Raw genomic sequence first — 25,566 nt, forward strand, 5'->3', positions numbered from 1 at the left:
CCCAAAAGAGCAGATCTATAGTCTGGGAAAGCTCTTTCTCTGTTGTTTCTTGATTTAATTTCTTGGTGATTATGTAACTGTGTTCTCAGATGCTTCTGTGGGAGAGTCTGGAGGCTTTGACTTAAGTTTATTGCTATGGAGACATGAATACTTCTTATTTCACTTACTGGAATCAGGGGAAATAAATGTATGCTGTAAATAAAAAAGAAAATAGGGAAGAAGCAAAGTGGAGAGTATTGGTGCTCAGTTGGACTAGTGGAGTCAAGGGAGTCGTCATATTTTCATTGTACAAATGCCTAAGGGCATTAAATAGTATTTTAGTTAGTGTCTAACTTAGTATACAAATTTAGATATCACTTGGATAAAGCAAAAATAATTTTCCTATATCTCCAATAGTTCAAAGTGCTTATTTTTAATGCCCAAATGCTCACACAAACATCATTTTTACACCCTTTGCACTTTTTAAACACATATATCATGGACTGGTTTTGTGGTTTGGGGATAGGGGGTGCACGGAGAAGACAGGGAGCACATGAGCGCTGGTGTTCTGGGGGAAAGGGAAGCGCTTCACTTACCTTTTTTCTTCCTCAGTGGTCAGCAGAGATGCTCAGCAGGGGTGCTGGGTGCTCGCTGCCTCTTTGTGTGTCCAGGGGGGCGGGGCGGGGGCAGCCCCCCGCTGGCATCTTTGCCACCAAACTACCTTTTATATCCTCTCCTCTCTCGCCCCTCCTCTTCTCTTCTGGACACCTCCAGCTTCCGAAAGTGCAGATTAATGCAAACTACCGTGTACAATGGTGAGAAGTAATGCAAATATACACATATTTTTCTATGCCCATATATTAAAAGGTATAGGCATCCCAAAAGATGATTTATCATATTCCACTGTTTTCTTACAAAAAACGTATAAGGGTTTATAATAGTCTTATTTTGAACAAATTTGTAGAAATGTTTCCTTCTCCTCCATTCCTTTCTCATAAAGACATATTTGTAATATGTCAAAGATAATATAATGAGAGCTGTAGAAAACACGGCTATTCTGGAAAAGGTGATGATTGATATTATTACATGTTTATATCTTTTTCATAAAAGATAACACATATTGATCGAAGTGATGTAGTGTCATCAATTACATCAATTGTCTGTGCTGCTTTTGCAAACAAAGGACTTTATCATTCGGGGTGAAGTCCAAAGTAAAACTGTGTCTGTTGCATTCAAAGTCAACTGAAAGGAGGTCCAGAGAAGTCAGGCTCTAATCCCATTATAGTTAGATAAATTATCTGCTTGCAAATTTCATTGCAATGAAAGGATGCTGAAAAAATCAGATTAAGAACAACGTTGAGCTTTTAAAACTTTATTACTTTATATCATATCCACTCAGCACTAAGATATAAATAAATTTTATTTGTTTACAAACAGAAAACTCCATGATACTTTTAAATAAGTACCAGAAATTAAGAATTACATGTTACAGTATTTCCTGTAGTGGTTGCTTCAGAAAACAATAACTGGAGAGATACGCTGTCCATAAATAGTAAGTGAGATGCTCCATTTATTCAGTGTACTGCAGAATATAAATATCTTCAATAGGTAATGCATTATCTGTATATGCCAATCAAAATATTCTAATATTCTTGTGCTTCCTGAATTATTCCTCAGCAGCTGTTGAATGCTTCAATTGCAACTGCTCATATCTACTCTCAACAGTCTTATCACTTGGTTAATTATCAGAAAGGCAAAGGGAAAATCCTATTCACATCAAACTTATATTTGGAAAAAAACAAATCTGTATGTTTTTGTTTACAACAGATGTATTAAGAACTGCTCAGTCTGCATTTGGAAATTTAAGGAACTAAGATCTGTAACTAAGTAATTGGCATCAAGCCATTCTTTTACAATAAACATTCTATTAATAGAAAAGTGAAACCTGTATGTGGTCATTAAAACTACTACACATCAAATGCAGACATACATAAAAGTTGGGGAGGGGAGAAGAAAAGCATTTAAGAAAAAAAAACATGATGAAGGATGAGGGATAGTAACTATATATCAGACTAAATTGGCAACTGAAATTTAACATCTACTTGGGCTTGTTTTGCTAGGGTCACTATTTCAGAAAGTTTCACAACCTGGAAGACAAAACAGAGATAATATTTTCAGGAAAAGTTGAGGTAATACATACTTTATCTTACATGCAATACTAGTGAGCCTATATTAGTTGTAAGCCCACTTTTCAATCAAACTCAAGTTATTACAAACTGAACGGTAGCCATAAAAGTCCCCTTTCAGGTAGGTACCTAAACAGATTCAGTAAAGTAGCTGCATCAAAGAGGTTACCCATTAGGCCAATATGATGACCAGTGGGTTTCCCGTAGTTTTCTGAGATGTATATATAGTCATGGGATCTGTATCTAAGTTCAAGTTATATTTCTTATAATGAGATGCCAGTTTCAACATCAGAGATTCACCCATTCTTTTTCTCTGCCCAAATATCATTTCTTCAATGACTTATCTAAACTGATTTTACTCTTCAGATATTTTCATGTTCCACACAAATCATATTGAAGGAATTGATATGATATGGACTTCATATGATTTAAAGACTATGATACAAGAGGTGGAAATTGAACCTAATATTTGGGCTGATCATAATCCAATTAAAATGACTTTGAAAGGAACCAGGAAAAAATTAAGATGATCATTGAATAAATCAATATTGAAAGAAAAAGAATTTCTATAGTTTGTAATGAAAGAAATGGAATTTTTAAAAATAAATAAGAAAGAAGAAACCTCTATTCAAAATCTTTGGGACACCGCGAAAGCATATTTTATATGCTTTAACTTACCTTGCTAAAAAGAATAAAGAAAAGAGACAAATACAGCTTAATTTGAAAGGACAATTTAGGAATTTAGAACTTGAGTTACAAAATGATCCACAAAAGAAGAAGCTGAAGACACAAATGGAATTAATAAAACATAAACTAAACTTATTGGAGATGGAGACAAGAGCACAACAGATAAAATACTCAAAACAGAATTTCTTTGAAAATGCCAACAAACCAGGAAGATGGTTTGCATATAGACTGAAAAAAGAAAGAGAAAAAACCCTGATAGGTAAATTACAAGATTCAAAAGGCGAAATACATTGTCATAATGACACATTGAAAAAAATTGCTAAAACCTATTATGAGACACTTTACAAGGCGGAGGTGGTTTCTAAGGGGGCAATACAGGAATATCTAAGAAAAGCAAACCTCCCAAAGATACCAGAGAACATGCAACATATGTTGAATGAGAAAATAACAATGGAAATTACAGAGGCTATAAAAAGACAAAAAAAGGGTAAAACTCCGGGGCCCCTATGGTCTCCCAGCGGAATTCTATGTAGCATTACAAGATATAATAATCCCGATATTGAAAGTTCTTTGTAATGAAACTTTTTCAGTGATGAAAATACCAAAATCCTGGACAGAAGCCAATATTTCCCTTATACCTAAAGATGATACTGATCTCACACAAATTAAAAACTATAGGCCAATATCACTATTAAATGTGGACTAAAAATATTTACAGCAATAATAGCGGAAAGAATGAAGAAAATTTTGAATGAATTTATACATTCAGATCAAAATGGTTTTCTGCCTAAAAGACAGATAAAGAATAATTTAAGAATTATTTTAAATGTGTTACAATATTATGAAAAACATCCGGGGAAACAAATGGCACTGATATTTTTGGATGCACAAAAAGCCATTGATAATCTTAATTGGCAATTTATGTTTCATCGGCTGCAAGTGATGGATTTTGGTGAAAATTTTATAAATGCAATTCAAGTAATTTACAATAAACAATCAGCAAATATACTCTTAAATGGAGACTATACAGATAACTTCAATATTAAAAAAGGCACAAGACAGGGATGCCCATTGTCTCCCTTGTTATTTATTCTTACATTGGAAGTGTTGGCCAGGAATATTAGACAAGATGTGGAGATCAAAGGGCTGGAGATAAAAGATCAGAAATATAAATTACAAGCTTTTCCAGATGATTTGGTCTTTATCTTGGAGGAGCCTTTGGGAACAGCCACTAAACTATTGCAGAAAATAGAGGAATTTGGAGAAGTGGCTGGGTTGAAAATAAATAGGGAAAAGACTAAAGTACTTACAAGAAATCTAACAGAAAAACAGAAAGCTCAATTTGTGAAAAAAACGAATCTCCGGATAGCCCAAAAAGTTAAATATTTAGGTATTTATTTAACATCAAAATATACAACAATAAAAGAAGACAACTATGAAAGACTATTGAAACAAATAAAAACAGATTTGGAGAAGTGGAAGAATTTTCAACTATCACTATTAGGAAGGATAGTGACTGTCAAGATGAATAACTTACCTAAACTGCTATTTTTATTTCAGATGGTTTCTGTCAAGCTAAGCCAGAAATTTTTTGATGATTTAAATGCAACCATAATGAGATTTATATGGCAAGGGGAAAAAACAAGAATTAAAATTAAGCTGTTACAAGAATCAAAAGACAGAGGGGGCTTTGGGCTCCCAGACTAGAGACTCTACTACCAAGCCACTATTTTGTTGTGGCTTAAAGAATGGATCACACTGAGAAATAAACGACTTCTTTATTTAAAAGGACATGATTTGCAACTGGGTTGGCACGCTTTCCTATGGTATGAGAAAAATAAAGTACATAAATACTTTCAAACTCATGCTATAAGGAATGTACTACTCTCAGAGTGGGAGAGAATTAAAAATAAAATGTATATGAAAATACCTGAGTGGCTTTCAACAATGGAAGCATTTGCGTATCCGAACTTAATTAACTATGATAAACTTGTAGTCTATAAAGATATTTTAGATAAAGAAGGAAAACTTAAAGATAGGCAAGATCTTCAACAAAATGGTATTGATTTAACATGGTGGTCATATTTGCAAATTCAAACAAGATATGAAAAAGATGTAAAAGTAATGGGATTTTACAAAGAACAGACACAAATATGTTATATGTGTTATATGTGTATATAACAACTGTTGAGAGTATCTTGTGGTAAGAACCAGTGGCTAAAAAATATATGGAAACTTTTTCACTTACCATTTTAGCAGCTTCATCCAAGTCATCACAAGCAAGTATTTTCAGACCACTGTCTGTTATTAAAGCTTTGGCATCATCAACTCGTGTACCTGCATAATTATATGGTTGCTTCAGGATTACAATATCACTTCTCTCAATTTCAATAATATGTAACATTCATACCACAGAATGGTCTTTTTTTTTTTTTTTTTTGGAGCAGCTGCCACACCATTCCTTCCTTCCCACTGATTTTTCCCATGATTTATAGCCCTGTAAGGCTCTAGGACAGTGGTTCTCAACCTTTTTAATGCCGCGACCCCCAACCGGTCGTAAGTCGAGGACTACTCAGCCGGTCGTAAGTCAAGGACTACTCAACTGGTGCAGCACTGTTTGCAGAATGGGACTTTTGGCGGGCTCAGCAGGGCAGCCTGGACAATTCCTATTGGCTTTTACAAGCCAATAGAATTAGACTCTATTCAAGAGAGTCTATTCTATTGGCTTTCAAAAGCCAATAGAATAAAAGGGAGTAGCACAGCTAAGGAAAAGGGGGAAAAAATGGCGGACTGCGTTGTTTGGCGACCCCCGTGAAATGGTCGTTCGACCCCAAATGGGGTCCTGACCCACAGGTTGAGAACCACTGCTCTGGGAGTTGACTATAATATCAAGCCTCTGTCAAGAATGCTTTTCTGAATTAAACCGCTTTATTATCATTCCAGCCTGGTTTTTAGATACAGACCAATAATCAACAGCTTAATTGAGCACAAAGCTTGTACCTGCCTATTAGCAGAAACAAGCTCAAGCATGAATAGTGGAAAATTCCCAACAGAATTTTCAATTGTTCTCAGTTCAATACTAGAACTAAGTGTGCCCATCCCACCCAGGGACATATACTAAAGTTATCTGAGAAAAAGTGCTCGCAAACATAACTAGATCTCACTGGATAACTGCTCTTTTCAAAGCAAAGATATTGGGGGTGGGTGGATGACAGAGTGTAATACTGCATGTAGTAAAGAGCTAATGCAATTGCTCCAGATCCATATAGCTTTTTAACATATGAATGTTATTATTTCAATAGATTTAAGATTTTGGTTTTTTTTTTTTTTTACTATCAATGGATGGATGAAAAAAACAGAGGTCACTCAACAGTTTTGGATTCAACCATGTTTGGAATGCTTACCTTGTAACCGCACAACAATAGGTATTTTTAGATCCAAATCTTTTACTGCCATTATTATGCCTTGGGCAATCACATCACACCGCATAATGCCACCAAAAATATTTACTAGAATAGCTTGAACCTATGTAAATAAGTAATACATATCATCATAAGCTGAAGAACTATTAAAAGTTCTTTGTTTTAATCTATTTTTGGAACGTAAACAACTAAATTACTCTCGGTATAATATTCACACATCTATCATTCACATTGGTAGGAATGGATTGATTTCTATATAATGGAGTAAGACTTAAAAGATTCAAATTGCTCCTTTTTTAAAACTGTTATTTATTTGGATTTTTCCTCCTTAAAGCAAGGTCACTATCCAGACTAGGGAAATTGGGGAGGAGGTAATTATCTGATAAGTCTTTTATTCTAACAGAGAGTAAATGTTTCAATTATACATGAAAGTCTCTTTTTAAAAGCCTCCAGGGATGAAGCACCCACAACTTCTCAAGGCAAGCTATTCCACTGGTTGATTGTTCTCACTGTTAAACTTTGCCCAGTTAAAGGTTACGGGATCAAGAGTTTTAGTAGTATATAGATGATATGAAAGTATTGGCATCTATTTAGGTTTAGAAAAAGCAGGTAGTAAAAGCTACAACAAATTAATGAAAGCTAAGCAGAACTAGCTTTAGTCAGTTATTGAATGGGAAGCTGCCAGGAAGCTAGATGTATACATTTTGCCATTATACTACATAAATTTATAGATAAAAGAAATTTATTTGCATTTAGCTAAAGGCCTTGGCAAAACAAGGACATAAGGAACTTCAAAACTGGCTTCCTCACAAAGAGGATATCATGCACAAGTGAAAATAGTGAATGTCTTACAAATATTCAAACTAAACTTTTAATAATTAATAAACAGTAATACAATTTTTTTGTGCAAGACTATAAGCCTGTGCACACTTTTTAGTAGACAGCATACTGAAAGCTTTTTGAGACTTGTTTCTGAATATGAGAATATAGTATGTAAGATTGTGATCTATAAATATTCAATAGCTCCTTATTTATGATACACTAGCATTTGGGTCCTTCAGCTCAAAAAGAGGTTTTTAAAAAAACAATGAAATAAATCAAAGATTCTGTTCATACCTTTTTATCTGAAGTTATAAGTTTAAAGGCTTCAGTTACTTGTTGCACTGTAGCACCACCTCCAACATCAAGAAAATTTGCTGGAGTGCCTCCATGAAGTTTAATTATATCCATTGTAGCCATTGCCAGACCAGCTCCGTTCACTTGAGTGAACGTGGGGTGGGCAGAGAGAAAGACAAAGGGTGAGGATAAAAAAGAATCCCAACAATCCAGAGCAACCTTGTTTTGAGCTTCCAATATTGGATAAGCAAAACATACCCAGGCATCCAATGCTTCCATCTAATCCTATGTAACTGAGATCTGCTTTTGCTGCATCCCTGTCTCTCTGATCTTCCTGGGTCCAGTCCTGCAGGTCGAAGATTTTCTGCTGACGATAAGCCGAATTGCTATCAAAATTTATCTTTGCGTCCATACACATCACTTGGAAGACAAACAAATTTTGTTTAGATCCCTTAGCACTAAAACTTAAACTTCTCCTAGAAAAATACGTTCTGGAAGTTAGGTGTGATGTCACACTACCATTTCCCCCTACTAAATGCAGTTCTGCAAAATGACAGAAAACTGCATTCTTTGTGATCTAATGAGTCAGTGTAATAACATGTCTGCCTTCCACATTGTAAAGTACCTGTTCTCCTGAGTTTTTGTGTTTGTTTTTAACTTTTTATTTAAAAAAAAAATACTGGGCAAGATTGTGGCAAGATTCCCACCACCTTCCTCCTTTTCTATCCCATAATACTCTAGAGACCCAAGTAGGCTAACTTCTAAATGATTGAATTCAAAGAATCATGGAATTAGAAGGGCATCGATTCAGTAAATTCTTCTACTAGAACAATACTAGGAGATAGCCATCAATGCTTGAATTCAAATGTATGTAGATCTAGAATCCGATCCTTTTGGAGGCAGTCTGTTTCATCAACAAATAGCCTGTATCATCACGTCATTCTCCTAAAGTTTAGTCCAGTGGTGAGAGTGAGGAACCAGGGCACCTCTAGAGCAGGGCTTTTCAACCGGTGGTACATGTACCACTTGTGGTACATTAACGAGTGGCAGGTGGTACGCATCCCTGCCTAGCCAAGTGTAGTGGAGGAGGGAAAGAGCCAGCGCAGGCAAGGACTTTCTGTGAGCGAGACCTCCGGAGCTGCAGAGTGGCTGGAGCAAGGCAAAGGCCCCAGGCTCACTTCTGGCTCACCCTCCCCCATGAGAAAAGAGGAGGCGGGGGTGGAGACAGGAGAGGCTATAAAAGGAGGCAGTGTGGGAGGGAGAGAGAAAAAAAGAGGCAGCCCTGGAAGGAGGTGGAGTCAGCTCTAGCTGCACTGAAGGGGAAGGAGGAGGGTGGGGGGGGGAGGAGATCAAGCAGGCCAGCCATGAGCCTATCTACAACTTCGGTGGCAGCCACCTGTGCTGGCAGCAACAAATAGGCAAGAAATGCAGCAGGGGAGGGGTTTGCCCTCCACGAGGAATGAAGAAAGGTAGCATCAGCTGGAGGTGAGACACGGAGGGAGGGAGATGGAGAGTGGAAGGATTCATATGTGCTTTTGTGACTTTGAAGTTCTGGGATTTGTGCAATGAGGGGTTTGTGTTCTTAAGGAGTGTTTGGCAATTTCTATTTGGCTGATGTCTCGTGTTAGCTTCTATTGCTCTGCTATTGTTACCTGTAAGTTTTGCTGCAAGGGATTTTGAAGTATTTTTCTCCTGAATGGATTTTGTCTGTAGCATTCCTTTACTTATGAATGGAGCATTTGGCGAGGCTGCCTTAGCCAGTACTTACATTTTTTTTTCTTAAGTGCCGGCTGCCGGCTCCTTAACTTTCTTTTCTAGCCAGTAGTTAATTCTTAAAGGGCCTTTCTACGTTAGTTTACTCAGCAGCTTGCCTTTTCTGTTTCCGGAGGTTTTTCTTTGTTTGATGAATAAATGGAAGAGAGAAAATATGGGGGGGGAGTGTTTCAAATTCTTCCTTCAGAAGGAGATGGTAATGAGAAAGAGGGAGGCAGGGAAGGAGGGAGGGAGGGAAGACCCGCCTTAGCCCTAGGCCACCAGCAGCCCTGCCATTGACTTTGCTTGGCAAATGGTTGCAAAAGGGGATCACATGACCCTGGAACATTGTGACCATCATAAATATGAATCAGTTGCCAAGCATCCAAATATAAATCACATGACCCTGGGCATGCTGCAATGGTCATAAGTGTGAAAAATGGTCATAAGTCATTTCAGTGCAATTGTAACTTTGAACGGGTTTTTTTTGGTTTTTTTGGTCATCAAGTTTTTGACACCTTGCCAGGTGGTACTCTAATATTGCCATATCCTAAAAGTGGTACAATTGGTGAAAAGGTTGAAAAGCCCTGCTCTAGAGGACATTAAACTCATGACCATTTTAATAAACATGGAATAAGGCGAGGGATCATTGTGGGTCAGCAACCTTTGGTGTTCAGATGCTTACTAATTATAAGAAGTAGTTTATCTAAATCCTTTTGGAGGGATTGACTAAACCCACTGGCTCCAGTCCCACTATTTGGAGCCAGGAAATTGGTTCCTTCATCTGTGACAGCTTTCAGTATTTGGAGATGGCTGTCCTGTCACCTCTTTATTGACCTTTCTCCCGACTAAACGTACCAACTCCTTCAACCTTTCCTCATAGGATTTGGTCTCCAAGCACCTCATCAATCACCCTTCTCTGGATACATTTCAGTTTGTCAACACCCATCTTAACCTGCAGTGCTTACAACTGAACACAGAATTCCAGGTGAGCTCTGACCAAAGTAGAATAAAGTGATAAAGTGACTATTATTCCTTGTGAATTGGACACTATGTTTCTTGCCAGTTTAGCTGCTGGATAATGCTTATAACAAAACTGATCTGTATTTAGCTTTGGTCTACAACTCTAGAATCTTTCTGCATTTTATGCATCCACCATCCTTATTGTGCTTCATTTTCTATGTTTCTTTATCCAAAACTGATATAAAGTTAGTAAACACTATGTTGCATCTCATTTGTCACTTCTTCCAAATAGATCAGACTCACTGAGGAGCATTCAGTGCAAATACAGTCCATCAAACAATTACGACAGATAAATATCTCCATAAAATTGTACAATCTTCTCTATATTTTACTAATTTGTTAAAAAGAATATTAACAACTTTGCCAAAATCAAAATATATTATACCATAGGACTCCTATGATGGCCAAAGAAAAGGAGGCAGCATTGATTTGACATGATTTGCTTTTAAGCATTCTATGCTTTTTAAAGATTCCATGCTTGTGATGAACATTTTTTAAAAATGTGGCATAGTTTGCTGAAGAACCATAGATTGAGCCCCATATAATGCTAAGCCATGTCTTATACTTAACCGCAGTGCAGTAAACTGGTCCCAACACATTCTAGAATACTAATGATATGCAGCATTTTATAAGAATAACATTGTGAAGATTGAGTGGCAATATGGACATACCATGATATCCCAAGTAAGTTTTATTGTTCATAATTTCCTTTTTAGTGAAACTGGAACTTAAATACCAAAACTTAAGACTTTTACATATTACCATATCAAAGAAATCCATGAGAAAGTACTGTACCAATCCCTGTTGAATCTTCAACCATTGGATTTATTTCTACCATAGTGGCATCAAATTTAATGAACAGGTTGTATATCTTAATCATATTTTCAGCTGCTTCATCTACCAAATTAGCAGGAAATCCCATTTTCTGGGCTAGCTAAAAAAGAAAATAAAAGGGGAAGAAAGTAAGGAACCAACTACTGCATTATTTTATACTACAAATAAATATGCATAGCATACATCTGGGACACTCAACAATAAATGTTATCTGCAGTGAGGGGCCCTCTGCTCTTCCCATAGATGAGCCATATTGCCAAAATTCCTGTTACATTTCAAAAATTTTGGAAAAACCCTAATGAAAGCAATACATTCACATGTAAAACATGAAGCCTTTACTTCCGTGAATTTGTGCTGTGATCCTCAGTGAACATCCAGTAATTCCTTTCGGGGGTGGGGAAAAAAAAAAGAAAAATCCACTTGTAGTATAGTTTTGATTTGAGCATTGTGTAACTAACAAACCAAAGAAAGATTAAACTAACATTTTTGTCTTTGTTCCTAACTCAATTCTTATTTATTTTTAAATTGCAATTTTTAAAAAGTTCCAGAATGCATGCAAATCTTCCATTATATATTGAGAGCTAGTGAATTATGACAGTGATGCAACTGCTAATTAATATAGACAACATTAAGGCAGATGGACTGAAGACCTGATTCTTATTAAAACATGATGGCACTAAAAACATTTAATATATTCTTGAAATTCTCATACTGCATTTCTGTCAAATAACAGGATGTTATGCAACAAAACCCACTTGCAAAACAAAATAGGCCATACATTGTTTCAACATAGTCTATTTAAGGACAAATTACAATAATCTATATTGCAGCTTCCTTCCCATAGTAGAACGTCTCCCTGGGCATCCATCCAATACATTTTTATCAGTTCAACAGGTTGTACCACTTGTGTTATACATGTGCTGCCACTGAGCAACAAGGGACATTTCATTACCCTGATGGCTTGTTCTTTTTTAATGCCTTCTACAATGTCAATTGGTTCCTTTGCGATTGCATCAGGATTCTCAGCAGCCACATCTTCAATATTGACACCTCCCTGAGAACTGCCAATGAGAACAGGCCCCTGAAAAGAGGAAATGTTTTAGCAAATTAGTACTACATTAATACTGTTTAAAACCAGAAACCGCATTCATACTCTGTTTAGCCTCTGGTTAGAACAAAAGCTTTTTAATAGGGTTCCAGAAAACAGAGCTATATATTAATGGTAACTATTGAGGGTAAATGCAGACTGTCAAAGCAATAACAGTCTGATATCAACTTGTAGCGCAGTACATACAGGCAAAAATTCCGAGCAGCTTTAATAGTTTTCATTTTACGCAAAACTGCTTTGATCCAGAAGACAAATACTTTCAACCCACATACTTCCAACCAGCCCTCAAATTCTTTACAAGCCATGACCCAAAAGTGGCAAGCAAGGTATCATTTTTATATTATTACATTTAATTCTATAAGATAAAAATATATTAAAGAAAGCTGGAAATTATATGATTGATTATGGAACAATATTTTTACATAGCAAAATATTTTTACAGAGTAACTGAGGAGGAGGTGTCTGTACTTAGCAGATACACTTGCCTGAAATGACCGTTCCATGGTTATGGCAAAATAGTACTCTCTCCTGGGATATCTGCGTTCACAAATAAATACTTGATTGCATATCCTGCCCTTTTCTCCTGTTTGTTTGGTATACAACTTTTTCCCAATCATTTTTGAAGATATCTCTTTTGCTTCTTCTGGACTAAAAAAAAAAATCAAGTATTAAAGATAGAGGAAAATAAAAATACTGTAATTTTAGAAACCACATTCTAGATGTAAACCTCAATCACTAGATTCAGAGAATCTCTTAAAACCAGTTAGTCAGAATTGTAAGTGGAAAGATTTGCTCAGGTTCCCTCTGTAAACAATCCCACAGGCATTATCTGGGCACTTGGATTCTGAATGAGAATTATGTAGATAGGTCATATCCAGCATTACTCTTCTTACAGTCCATTTTTCAAATAACCAACATGATTAGAATTCTGATATTGAAATAATTCAAGCAAATGTCTGAATGTAGTAGATTTATAAGATCTAAAATAGCATCAATCTATTGCAGACATATCAAACACAAGGCCCAAGGGCCAGATGCGGTCTGTGACGTGGTTTCATGTGGCTTGGGAAGCCTTCCTGGAAAGACTGAGGGAATGGCCCCCGCTGCCTTGGCTCCGGCCCAGGCTGCCCGGGAGCCAATGTACAATTTTGTGGTGGCCATCTATGCTGAAATGCATTCAGTCTTAGCTCCACAAGGCCGTCTGGAAACAGCGAGGGACTGGCCCCTGCCGCATTGGCCCCGCCCCCTAGGGAGATGTCACCCTTTGTGAGGAATGAAGAAATGCACCATTGCCTGGAAGTGGCCAGCAAATGGCATTCGCCTACTTCACATATCCGACTTGATGGGCTCCGGGGGAGGGGTTTCAGCAGGCAGTGGGGCACTGTCCTCATAGCACCGAGAGGCTGAGTCAGGCGGCATGAATCCAAAAAGAAACGCGCCACTGCTCAGCCCCCAGCCTGCCCGATTTCAGCAGGCAGCAAGGTGCAAAGCTGGAGAGCTTCGCACTGCCCGGCTCAGCCTCTCGACACTGTGAGGAGAGCGCACTGCTGCCTGCTGAAACCGGGCAGGCTGGGAGCTGGGTGGCGTCGCACTTCTTTTCGGATTTGTGCTGCCTGGCTCCGGGAAGCCCGCAGCACCATCCAGCCCCCCCCCTTGCATGGCCTGAGAGGAACAGTGAGGCTCTTCCAGTGGACCATGCCTTGGCGCTTGCCCCAGTCCCACCCCCTTCTGCCAGAGACCCTCAGATCTGTCCCACTCCTGCCCAGGGCCCCACAGGCACCCTTGACATGAATGATGAAGAGCTCGCCACGCCCATCCAGTAGGCCACACCCACTCCAGCCACATCCAGGTCACACCTGCCCGGGCCCCCAAGGACAACCGCAATGCTGATGCAGCCCTCGATGAAATTTTGTTTGACACCCCTGTTCTATTGGTTTAACTTACTGTAAGGACCCACTTCAATCCACATCTTAAGAAAACAGAACTCTTGGAAACAATTTCTTCCAACAGGAACTTTTATTAAGAGTAGTTGATAGCAGGCATACTAGACAGGATCTGAGGGATTCGCTTACAGATTGATATTTTAAAGTGTCCCTAAGCAAACACCACCCCACAGTTCATCCGGGCGGTTCAGACCAGCAAATCCCAGGTGTTAAATCCATCGATGGGAAAGGAAAGATAACATCAGTCCGGCTCCGTTTGTGCACCATCATTCCACAGCTCTTCACACCTCATTTTGAGGATGGAGAAATAAACCAGGTCCCGGAGGTTTGCATCTCCCCCCCCCCTTTTCCTAGCTGCCCGGTAGGAAGGAGAAGTTCAGAGGGATGCATAGTATAGGAGGCAATTTGTTACATCGTAATGGGTAGCAGACACGAAGGCGAATAAACAAAAGGTTACATTGTAGTGAATAGAGGAAATGAAAGCAAGAAACCCGCATGCATATCCCCCCTCCCCCTTGGGAGTATGGCAGAATCCAAGGAAAGGTGAGAATTGGTTTTAGATCAGAGGAGATAGAAAGGAAATATAACTGGATTCTGATACTTACGAAAACACTATTTTCACTCCTCCTTTAAGGCCACCTTCAAATGTTCCTTTTCCCCTGCCACCTGCTAAAACCTGTGCCTTTACAACAAGATCCTTTGCACCTAGAATAAAAAGGGATAAGGCAAGACTACCTTAATTTAAGTATTAAAAATCACATGTTATCTTCTTCCGGTGGATAGCGTCGATGATGGTGGCTACCTTGTAGCCGTCCTCCTGGGAGAGCGTGAGAACCGCGGAGTGCAGCAGATACCAGCTGTCCCGCGGCTCGAAATCCCCCTCCCGGGCGAAGGGGGGGGAAGAGAATCACCCGAATAGAGGTAGAGCCTCTCAAACACCCCAGGAATTTTTTTCTTGGGGGGTAAAGAGAGAGCTCCCTTGGAGTTCGGGCTGCCTCCGCCTCCCAGCTGTCTTTGTTCCTTTGGGAACAAAGTAAAACGCTGCTATCACCTCCGTGCTTAAAGAAACTTGGTGAGTTATTTTTAAAACGGACAGAGCTGGGTAAAGGATTGAATTTATTGGTTTTTATTTGATTTTTAGTTTAGGTTGACTTTTTTTTTGTTTGGCTGGAGAGTGAAAGTAAAATGGTGATTTGAAAGTTTTTTTTTTTTTTCTTCCGGAAGAAAGTGAGTCAAACGGAACGTTATGGATTATATAGCTTTCTTTTAAACTTTTTTCCTTTTTTTAAAAGCTGGATTTGAGATTTTTTAAACTCTCCTTTGTTTTTTTTTATTCTTTTTGAGGATATTTTTTATTGCTTTTCTTTTTTTTAAGAAGGAAGAAAGAAGAAACAAGATCTTTTGTTCTTTTTTAAAAATGGCTTCAAAGAGACAAGCAGTTTCCACAGTTCCAAAGGTAGCTTCTTCTCCTGCGATTCTACCGGCACAACAACCTAAAACTATACCACCACCCTCTCCTCCTTTGCCAACAATAACGGTACAAGATATGAATGATATAATGGGAAATGCTGTATCTCAAATTAGAGGGGAAATGAAGGAGCTTTTAGAGCAGAACAAAATCCAAATTAAAGGGGAAATGAAGGAGCTTTTGGAGCAGAACAATACTATTCTGAGGCAAGACATAGTTATGGCATTAACAGGACTTGCTTCTGTGGTTGAGAAGCTAGACTCTAGAGTGGAAGAGGTTGCAGACAAGGTTGACATTCTGGAAGACAAGTTTGAAGGCATGGAAAAAAAGATGGAAATTTCACAAGATGACATTGTTATGTCTCAGTATAGGGAAATGGAATATGCTTTAAGAATTAGGGGGCTAAAAGAGGACATGCAGCAGGACCTGTCAGAGATTGTGGTAAATGACCTTGCTGTTATTTTGAATAGAAATAAAGAAGAGATATTTAGAGAAGTTGAAAAAATCTACAGAATTAACTCTTGGGTCGCAAAACAAAAAAATTTACCAAGAGATGTGGTGATTTATTTTGCAAAGCGATCTATGCGTAATGAAATCATACAAGCTTTCTATAATAAGAGATTCCAAATTGCTGCTCAAGATGTTATTATTTTAAAGGAGATCCCATCTAAAATTTTAAGAAAGAGAAAAGACTTTGCCTTTTTAGCTAATGAGCTTAAAAAAAGAATGATGCCATTTAGATGGGAGATTCCGATGGGTATTGTCGTGAGCCATGCGGGGACGCGTTATAGGCTTAATACAGTCACTAAAGCAAAGGAGTTTTATAGTTCGGTCCTGGGAGCAGGCTCACCATCATCTATGATGCAGAAAGGTTTGGATGATAAAGAGGTGGAACAGCAGTCTGAAGGATTAGGTGTGATGGTTCCTGGAAAGCTACAGCTGGAGTGGTCGCGACAAACAGAGATCAAAGAGCAAAGAATGACCCGTGCAGCACACAGACGTAAGGAAAAGGAACAACAGAAGAAAGAAGTTAAAGATTCTCTTCAAGAAATTGTTTCATTGCCGGTGGGAGGAGCAAGACCCAAGAGTTCTGCAGCACATTCCTCAATGGCAGATCTTCAAGCAGTCTTCTCCAGGCTTCTGGTTAAGGGAGATGGTAAAGTTCCTGACCTGGAATGCTAATGGCCTTAACTCCCCTCAAAAGAGAAAGAAAATCTTTCATTACTTAAAGCAACACAATAATGATATTATTTGCTTGCAGGAAACACATATCACACTTAAAGATCAAAAATATCTAGTTAATGCTCGCTTGGGATCTCATTTTGTATCTTCTGCCCCTGGGAAAAAAGGGGGAGTAGTTATTTATGTTAAGCAAAATTTATCAGCCTGTTTGGTAGAATCTGATCTTCAAGGGAGATATGTTATGATTGAAATTGTTTTACATGGTAAGAAAGTACTTATAGTGGGATTGTACGCACCAAATCAACAACAGGAACAATTTTATAGACTGCTACATCAGAAATTAACTTTGTTGGATTACAGATCTGTTATATTAATGGGAGACTGGAATGGTGTGTTAGATACTCAAAGAGACAAAAAAGGATCTTCTATCTCTTTCAAACAGGCTAAATTACCTAAAGCCTTCTTTGAGTTGAAAGAGGATTGGGAGCTGAGAGATTATTGGCGTGAACGCAATCAGGAGGAGAGAGATTTCACCTTCTTTTCAGACAGACACCAATCTTTTTCAAGGATTGACTTCTTTTTGATCACAACTGATTTATTTTTTAGGGTAAAGAACGTTAACATTTTTCCTAGGAAATTGACGGATCATAGTCCAGTTTGGATGGAGTTGGTCGATGAAAAAGAGGAGAGGAGATCGTGGAGGATGAATGAAAACTTATTTAGACAAGAAAAGAATGTCCAAAAATTAAAGGAGCATTTAAAGGATTATTTTGTTTTAAATATGCATAAGGGAACTTCAATGTCTATGGTATGGGATGCAGGTAAAGCCTTTATGCGAGGGATTTTGATACAAATGAATAATGCTTATAGACAGAAGCAGATTCAGAAACGTAAGGAATTGGAAAATGAGATTAAATTAAAAGAAAAAACTTTGATTTTAAATCCTACAGATGAGAAGGTTAAAGAATCTATAAAATTGCTTAAATCACAATTTAACATGCTGATGGCTGACCAAACTGCAACTAATTTATTGTATATGAAACAAAATATATTTTGTAATGCTAACAAACCAGGGAGATGGTTGGCATATCAATTGAGAAAGAAACAGAGACAGAGAATTATAGATAAAATAAATTATAATGGTAAATTGGTATATCAGAAGGAGTTGATTAAGAAATCTTTTTTAGATTACTACCAAAAATTATACAAGAGTACTAAAGTACAGGTTTTAGATATAGATAACTACTTAAATCAAGCCAACTTCCCGAAATTAACAGAAGATCAGAAACAAGAAATTAATGGTTTGATTACTAATGATGAAATTGAGATGGTGATTAAAGAATTAAAATTAGGTAAAGTACCGGGCACGGACGGCCTGACATCTATTTATTATAAAACTTTGATACATGAGATGGTTCAACCTTTAAGAAAACTTTTTAACAATATATTACAGGGCTCAGAGATTCCCCCGTCATGGGGTAGAGCTTTTATATCTTTAATTCCAAAAGAAGATCAAGATCTTATTTTACCAAAGAATTATAGACCTATATCTCTTTTAAATGTAGATTATAAGATTTTTGCGAAAATTTTAGCCAATAGGCTCATGACGGTTTTGCATCATGTTATACACACAGACCAAACAGGTTTCATAACTGGAAGGTATATGAAGAATAATGTCAGACAAATTATTAATTTATTAGAATACTTAGATAAAAATAATCAAGTTTCCGCAGGATTGATATTTTTAGATGCTGAAAAAGCTTTTGATCAAGTGAATTGGCAATTTATGTTAAGATTAATTGAGAAAATGAATTTTGGAGGAAAAATTCTACAAGCTCTTGGTGTTATTTATCAAAAACAAACGGCACAACTTATAGTTAATGGGGGTTTGTCAGAGGTTTTCACAATAGAAAAAGGGTCTAGACAGGGATGTCCATTGTCACCATTGCTGTTTGTTTTAACTTTGGAAATATTGCTGATTAAAATTCGAGAATCACAGCAAATAAAAGGAATAGAAGTCAATAAAAAAGAATATAAATTAAGAGCTTTTGCAGATGATTTGGTGGTTACCTTATCACAACCTATTCATTCTCTAGTAGAGTTATTACAATTGATACATCAATATGGACAGGTTTCAGGTTTTAAAATTAACAACAATAAGACTAAAATATTATCCAAAAATATGACTAATCTTGATAAGCAGACCTTGGTTAATTTGACAGATTTCGAGGTTGTTGATAAGGTAAAATATTTGGGGGTTATTTTATCTGTCTCTAATGCAAAACTGTATAAAAATAATTATGAAAAGCTGTGGGTCACGATACAAAGAGAATTGAAAAATTGGGAGAAGTTGCAATTATCCCTTTTGGGAAGAATTGCGGCGATTAAAATGAATGTTCTGCCAAAGTTTCTTTTTTATTTCAAATGGTACCTATTTTAAAGAATGAGGTTAACTTAAATGAATGGCAGAAAGGTATCAACAAATTTATCTGGGCAGGGAAAAAACCAAGAGTAAAACTTAAAATTATGCAAGATACTCATGAGAGAGGTGGACTCAAGGTACCGAACTTGAAATTGTATTATGATGCTGTGGTTTTAACATTAATTAGTGATTGGATTAATTTAACAAATGTAGAAATACTCACTCCTCTTGGAGGGGTGGGATTTACTTTTTGGATGGCATGCCTATTTAATTTTTAATAAAAAGGTTGACAGGGTTTTTAAATCTCATATTATAAGGATTTCTTTACTTTGGGTCTGGAGGAAATATTATAGAACTGATTCTAAAATTCCATTATGGGCCATACCATGGCATGCGATAGAGGGGATAAGGAGAGGAGTTAAGATGGATAGTGTTTCTTATGCACAATTACTTAGATGGGATGGTAAAAATTGGCAGTTAAAATCTGTGGAAGATTTAGCACAAGAAAATATTATATATTCATGGTTTCAGTACAGACAAATTGTGGATAGATGGAAGGTAGATTGTAATGTAGGTTTGCTTAGAGAAGATGAGAATTTTTTTAAACAAGTAAAAGATCAAAGACGAACTCACATTAAGAGAATTTATGGGGTGTTAGTAGAATTGGACTCAGAAGCAGAATTAGTTAAAGAATGTATGATTAAATGGGCACAAAATTTTGGTGAACCAGTTTTATTAGATACTTGGGAAACTATTTGGGTGAGAAATGTTAAATTTACACAAGCTCAGAACTTAAGGGAGAATTTTTACAAAATGTTTTACAGATGGCACCTTGATCCACAAAAAATGTCTCGTATGTATCCTGACTTACAGCCTAAATGTTGGAGATGTGGATGTCTGGATGCTACTTATTATCATATCTGGTGGTCGTGTAAAAATATAAAAGCCTTTTGGATTAAGATATGGTGGAATATCCAAAGAATTTTTAGAAGGAGGGTAAAATTTACCCCACAATTGTTTTTGTTAGGTATTGTTATTGATTGTGATATCAAGGAGATTACATTGATGTTAAATTTAATTACAGCCGCAAGGTTGTTAGTAGGGCAATGTTGGAAGAAGGAATCTTTGCCTACTCTGCAAGAGTGGTTTCTCAAAGTTTCTTACTTGGCGGAAATGGCAAAGATTTCGGCTTTCTTTAAGGATCAATCGCAAGAGAAGTATGTTGCAGTATGGAAAAAATGGATAGATTTTATACAATATAAGTTGGATATAAAAAAATATTATTTAGTTTTTTAATAATTTATATTTTTTCTCTTCCTCTATTCTTTTCCTTGTTAAACATTTATTTTTTTTTTTGTTTATATATATACTATTGTTAATTATTTTATAATTTTTCTAATTAATGTATTTAGATTTCTAACTAATGCTAGACTTATTTATGGTTTATATTTTTTTTTCTTAAGATTTTTTGGTTAAATTTTAATTAAGCCTATATTCAGCTCTGGGAAGATCGGGGGTGGGAATGGGAGGGTTGGGGAGGTGGGGGGGAAGATTGTTTTGTTTTTGTTTTTGTAAAATTTTAAAAATTTAATAAAAATTATCTTTGAAAAAAAAAATCACATGTTATCTTTTAATCTATAGCAATTGTACATCTAGCTTTGAAAATCAGTGATAAAATAATGCACTCAGACAGAAACTCTCCTCTGCGTAGTGAAGAAAAAAATGAAATCAACTTTTTATCGTTGTAAAGTATCCTTGGTGTCAAGCCAAAAAAATACACCAAGAAAGATTCCAATGATTATGAACTTGTTTCTCAAGATGTAACTTTGCTGTTTGTTTTTTTTAACTAAAACAGGTCAGAAGTGCAATAGGACAGATGTTAGTGAAAGGAGATTACTATCACAAATGCAGTCAGTAAGCAGTCAGCTGAGACCAAACATTTCACTTCTAGATAAGCTCAGCATGAGGTCATAGGATGTTTGAGCGTTAAAAATCAAGAATATTTTAGCACTTTTGGAAGAAAAAGTGACTTTCCTTTTGACATCATTTCCAATTAAAAAGTAATTAGGGTTCACATTTGTCTGAGTATGCTTAGTCATGAAATGTAGCAAAATAAAATCCCTAAACCTGAATGAATTAAACTTAACTTTAGTCACTATATCTTTCAACCCAACCCATCACTTCACAAGATTGATGCTGTGGGGAAAACAGCAGGAGGAGTATTGGGTATGCCTTGAGTTATATATACAAAAGTGGGATAAAAATTTAATAATTAATAGCCACTATGAACACTTGAACTGTAAAGAAGCTCAATCATAAAGGTTATTATGCTGAAACAGCTGCTATCATAAAGCTGCGCTACTTTTTAATGGAGTTTTTAAATTGGGTATTGTTTAATTTTTAATTTTAATTAATATTTTTAATTTTTAGGTCATTTAGTAATTTTAATTAGGTGATTAGATAATACAGGATAAAATATAAAAAATTAGTAGCACTTATCTGTTAATACCAATTAATTCCAGCCTGAAGAACTATTGAAATTTACATCATCTTCCCAACATCTACTATAATAGCTAAGCATTTACATGTTTCCAATGTAAATAATTCATATGGATAGACTCTGGAGTGGGGGTTAAAATAAATACACATGTTTGAAGTGCCCCAAATCTCATTGGAAGAATGAAAACAGGTTACTGCATCAAGCTATAAATTTTACTGTACATATTCCCTTTGGTCATTTACCTATTTTTTTTGCAACGTTGTAAGCTTCCTCTGGTGTCTGCGCAACCAGTCCGTACGGAACAGAAATGCCAGCATCTTTCAGTAATTCCATACTCAAGTATTCGTGTAGTGATAAGTTCCTTCGTTGCTGAACTTGAAATACACGTCTATTAAATAAAACTGGATTTCCACCTAGGACCTGTGGAAATTAGAACACAGCTTTCACAACTGAACAAATTTTTTAATTAATCCTTTAGCGTTATTCTTATAACTAAGCAGCCTGGCCTTTGCAGAAGTATAGTGTATAACTACCAACTGGATCAAAAACCTCTGGTTCATAGAAATTCACAGGCTGAGATGAAAGGTCTGTTTCTTCAAATATAACATTTCCGATACTGAAGCCCCATATAAACAATTTATGATTACAAACCATCATGTGATTAAATGCTTTTGGACTTTGATCTTTTGGTCTTTAAAATTTGAATATTTTTTTTTCTGTTCCAGTTTTCACAATGCCTTTTACCACTTCTTATAGTTCTTTATTTTCTTTATACATAAATTGTGCACATTGAATCTACTGGATTAAATAGATTGCAGATATGTATGAACTATCAATATATGAATTAAGGAGGTTTTTTGAGAAAGGCTGAAAGAGGCAATATGATAAATTTGCTTGTATTTGTATTTGCTTGTATGCCTTTTTTCTTTTCCATATATTTCAGCGCTGTTTGTTAAGAATCTGTGTACGGACATATGTATGTATACATAACGCACATACACATAGTAATTCTAATTACTCTGATGTAATGAATAACTTTTCCAGTTTATTGAAAAGGTAATTACATGTACATTTCCACGAGACAAAATATTTCCCTTTCTAGATGTTCCTTTTGAAATGCATCAATCATCTGATTAAAACATCCTAAAAGCTTTAAAATGAAGCTTTTGGTTGAGTTTCTATGATATACTGAACACATGCGAAGTAATGGGGATGTTGTAGCAATAGTGAATGGTGCCTAGTGTTGATTTCTGGTGGGCAAAAGTTTTCACATAATGGAGAGAATGGGAGATTGCCCACTTGTGTCCTAGACAGCTGCTCCTCCTGAGTAGACTTTGGGATGAAAGTCTTGTGGTTTTCTTGTGAGTAGAGCATCTGGGGGTCAAAGGAAAAAGAGCTTGCTTGAAGTAAGTTCAACTAGCCTTCACTTTCTTAATCATTCAGGATATAGTAAATTTACAGTTGAAAACAGGTCTTTGAAAACAGTTGGATAAATAAAACAGGACAAACAAAACTTCTTGGTGAGTCAGCCTTCCTTTCAACAAGCCTCAGAGGGAATGGGAATAGATAGGCCTAGAAGTCAAACCTCTCATAACTCAAAACAATGTGACAGGCTGCGATTTCAGGTCACAACACATGCAGAAAGAAATTTGGTTTTGCAATGGATATTGCCACAGCATTTTAAATTGGCTTTACATTGTATCTCATTGGATTTGAATCAGGTTTGCTTTTAGCTACTTAGCAGGGTGCTTTAGCTCAGACAGTTGTTTCTATACCACAGGACCATCTTTAAGTAGATTGACATGCACCAAAGAATAGCTATGTTAACTGCAGTAACATTGTTCCCTATTTCTCTTATCAACCAGAGCACTGACATAATTACTGATTAGGTAATTATAAACATTTCTAAGATCCCCTAAAATCTAACTAGATGCCTTTTTACAAAACCATTCTAACTGTCCTCAGAGAAATCAGATTTAATTCAATTTCATTCACATGCCATTTGTCTCTGGCAGTTTGCTGACAAAATATTAAAAAGCTTACAGAAACATTTGAAACATCTACTAGATGTTGAGTTAATTTCCTAGGATGCCCAGCTAAGATAGCAAAGTGACAAAATACTGTATAGGAACTGACTGAACATCTGGCAGCCAAGATTGAGATGGCTTTCTTAATGACAGAGATTCCCAAAACTGAAGAGTTAAGACTAAAAGAAACTTAATTCCTATTGAACATCCAGAGTAGGACCTTTTCTAGAAGTATTAAAAGGTAAAATATTTAATAGGTAAGTATCAGTCCTAGCCCAAGAACGATGTAACACAATCTGGCCAAAATTCTGTATTTTCTCATACCATATAGACAGAATCTTGCTAGCATTACAGCATAGAAGATTCTAGGAAGTGGCTATCCTAAATTTCTTCCTGTTCTTATGATCCAGCTTGGGACTGTGCCTTTGCCCTTCAAACTAATTGGAGAACATAAATCATGACAGCAAAATAAGGGAGGGAAAATGCTAGCAAAAATAACTGCTGGGGGGGTGGAGATTTCAGATCTTAGCATCCCTTCTTCATGCCATGCCGACATTTTGTCACATGAATAAAAAGACTTTTTAGGATGAACAATGCCTGGATGTTCTTTGAAATGTTTCATTAGTCGGAACCTTGACATCTCCATTTGTACAGTAATGGCTTACTATTGATTGACGGAGGCTAGAATCTTTAGCAAGAATTTGGCAGCTCTTTCCAGACTCCTGAACATCAACATGAAGACTGCCTGCATCTCTTTTGACTGGGGCAAGATTCAGTTCTATAAACCTATGAAGAGCAGATTCCAGTGATGGCAATCAATGTGCATGTTTGTTTATAGGGGAGGAGCCCTTAAACTCTGATTGCCATCTCACTCACTGAAATGTGATTCAATGTATCCCTAAGATAGCTGATTATCCTAAGGTTTCACATATCATTTCCTACAAAAGCAGTGAATATTAGCTTAGCATGTTCAATAAAGACATGGTCACAAGAATCTATTAACAGGAGTGAGTTATAGTATTGCAGTATATGAATTGTTCTAAGGAGGCACCTTCATCTCAAGGCTGTATACTTAAAAAGATGTCTGAAAGTTCCACACACATTCCCCCAACTATCAATACACAATGACAATCAACAGCACTCCAGAATGTTATCCCTCAAGTGTAGAAGAGTTATCAATATCTTATTTCTTTCCAAAAAAAGATATCGAATTTCAGTGCTCATACAGACCTTACTGTAGCTGTTCCACTTGTAATTAAGCAAAACCTGCATCCAAAATACATAAATGCAATCTTTGATAATGTACCTTGCTTTTCCCTTTATGATGCCACAAGCATAGTGAAAGAGTACACATGTCATGATCTTTCTGAGTGACCTTGCTTTAGCCAAGTGATCCCAACTCTCTTCACTATTCTTCAACCTGAAATTCAGAGTTTGAACTTTCCTTGGCAGGATCCCCAACACCATTCCGGCCAGCCCTCTCTGCTTTCATCTGCATCAACTCTTCTTTCCAACACCGAGAGGTGCTAAAATAAGCCAGCATAGCGGCCAGACACTCGAAGAGGAGAGGATGAGGGTTGGAAGAATGGCCGGAGCAGCAGTTGCCCTTCATGTGTGCTCTTTTGCTGCAAAGCAAGGAGGCGAGACAAGGCAAGGAGGCACCCGATCCCCTTCGGGGCGCCTCGGGGCAGTGTGTATCTCTTGCAGCTGACCCTCCCTTCCCTGCTAGGGATCACTGCCCTCTCGCTCACCTTGGCAGCAGCATTCAAACTCGCGTGGCTGCTGCCACCTTGGCACCAGCTCAGCTGCCGGGCGGCCGCGGTGACCATCCGCGTATAGATCACGGAAGCGGCCATGATTGACCTCCTTCCAGCGGAGCCCCGCCGCTCTCGAGAACAGCCCCGCCCGCCCCGCGCC

At 37.1% G+C, this 25,566-nt stretch overlaps 1 protein-coding gene across 1 annotated transcript; it reads right to left on the reverse strand.

The window, feature by feature from the left end:
* Window positions 1–1,335: 1,335 nt before the first annotated feature.
* Window positions 1,336–25,505, reverse strand: SUCLA2 (succinate-CoA ligase ADP-forming subunit beta). Its single transcript, XM_039326184.1, has 11 exons — window positions 25,401–25,505; window positions 21,865–22,042; window positions 14,656–14,755; window positions 12,593–12,755; window positions 11,952–12,080; window positions 10,961–11,099; window positions 7,649–7,810; window positions 7,391–7,533; window positions 6,257–6,377; window positions 5,101–5,189; window positions 1,336–2,126 (listed from the first exon to the last, which is right to left on the reverse strand). The coding sequence occupies exons 1-11, from the start codon at window positions 25,503–25,505 to the stop codon at window positions 2,052–2,054; spliced, it is 1,404 nt and encodes a 467-aa protein (XP_039182118.1). The 3' UTR covers window positions 1,336–2,051.
* Window positions 25,506–25,566: the final 61 nt, after the last annotated feature.

Source organism: Crotalus tigris, unplaced genomic scaffold, assembly GCF_016545835.1.
Source record: "Crotalus tigris isolate CLP2741 ecotype Arizona unplaced genomic scaffold, ASM1654583v1 scf7180000024340.7048381, whole genome shotgun sequence".
Classification (NCBI taxonomy): Eukaryota; Metazoa; Chordata; class Lepidosauria; order Squamata; family Viperidae; genus Crotalus; species Crotalus tigris.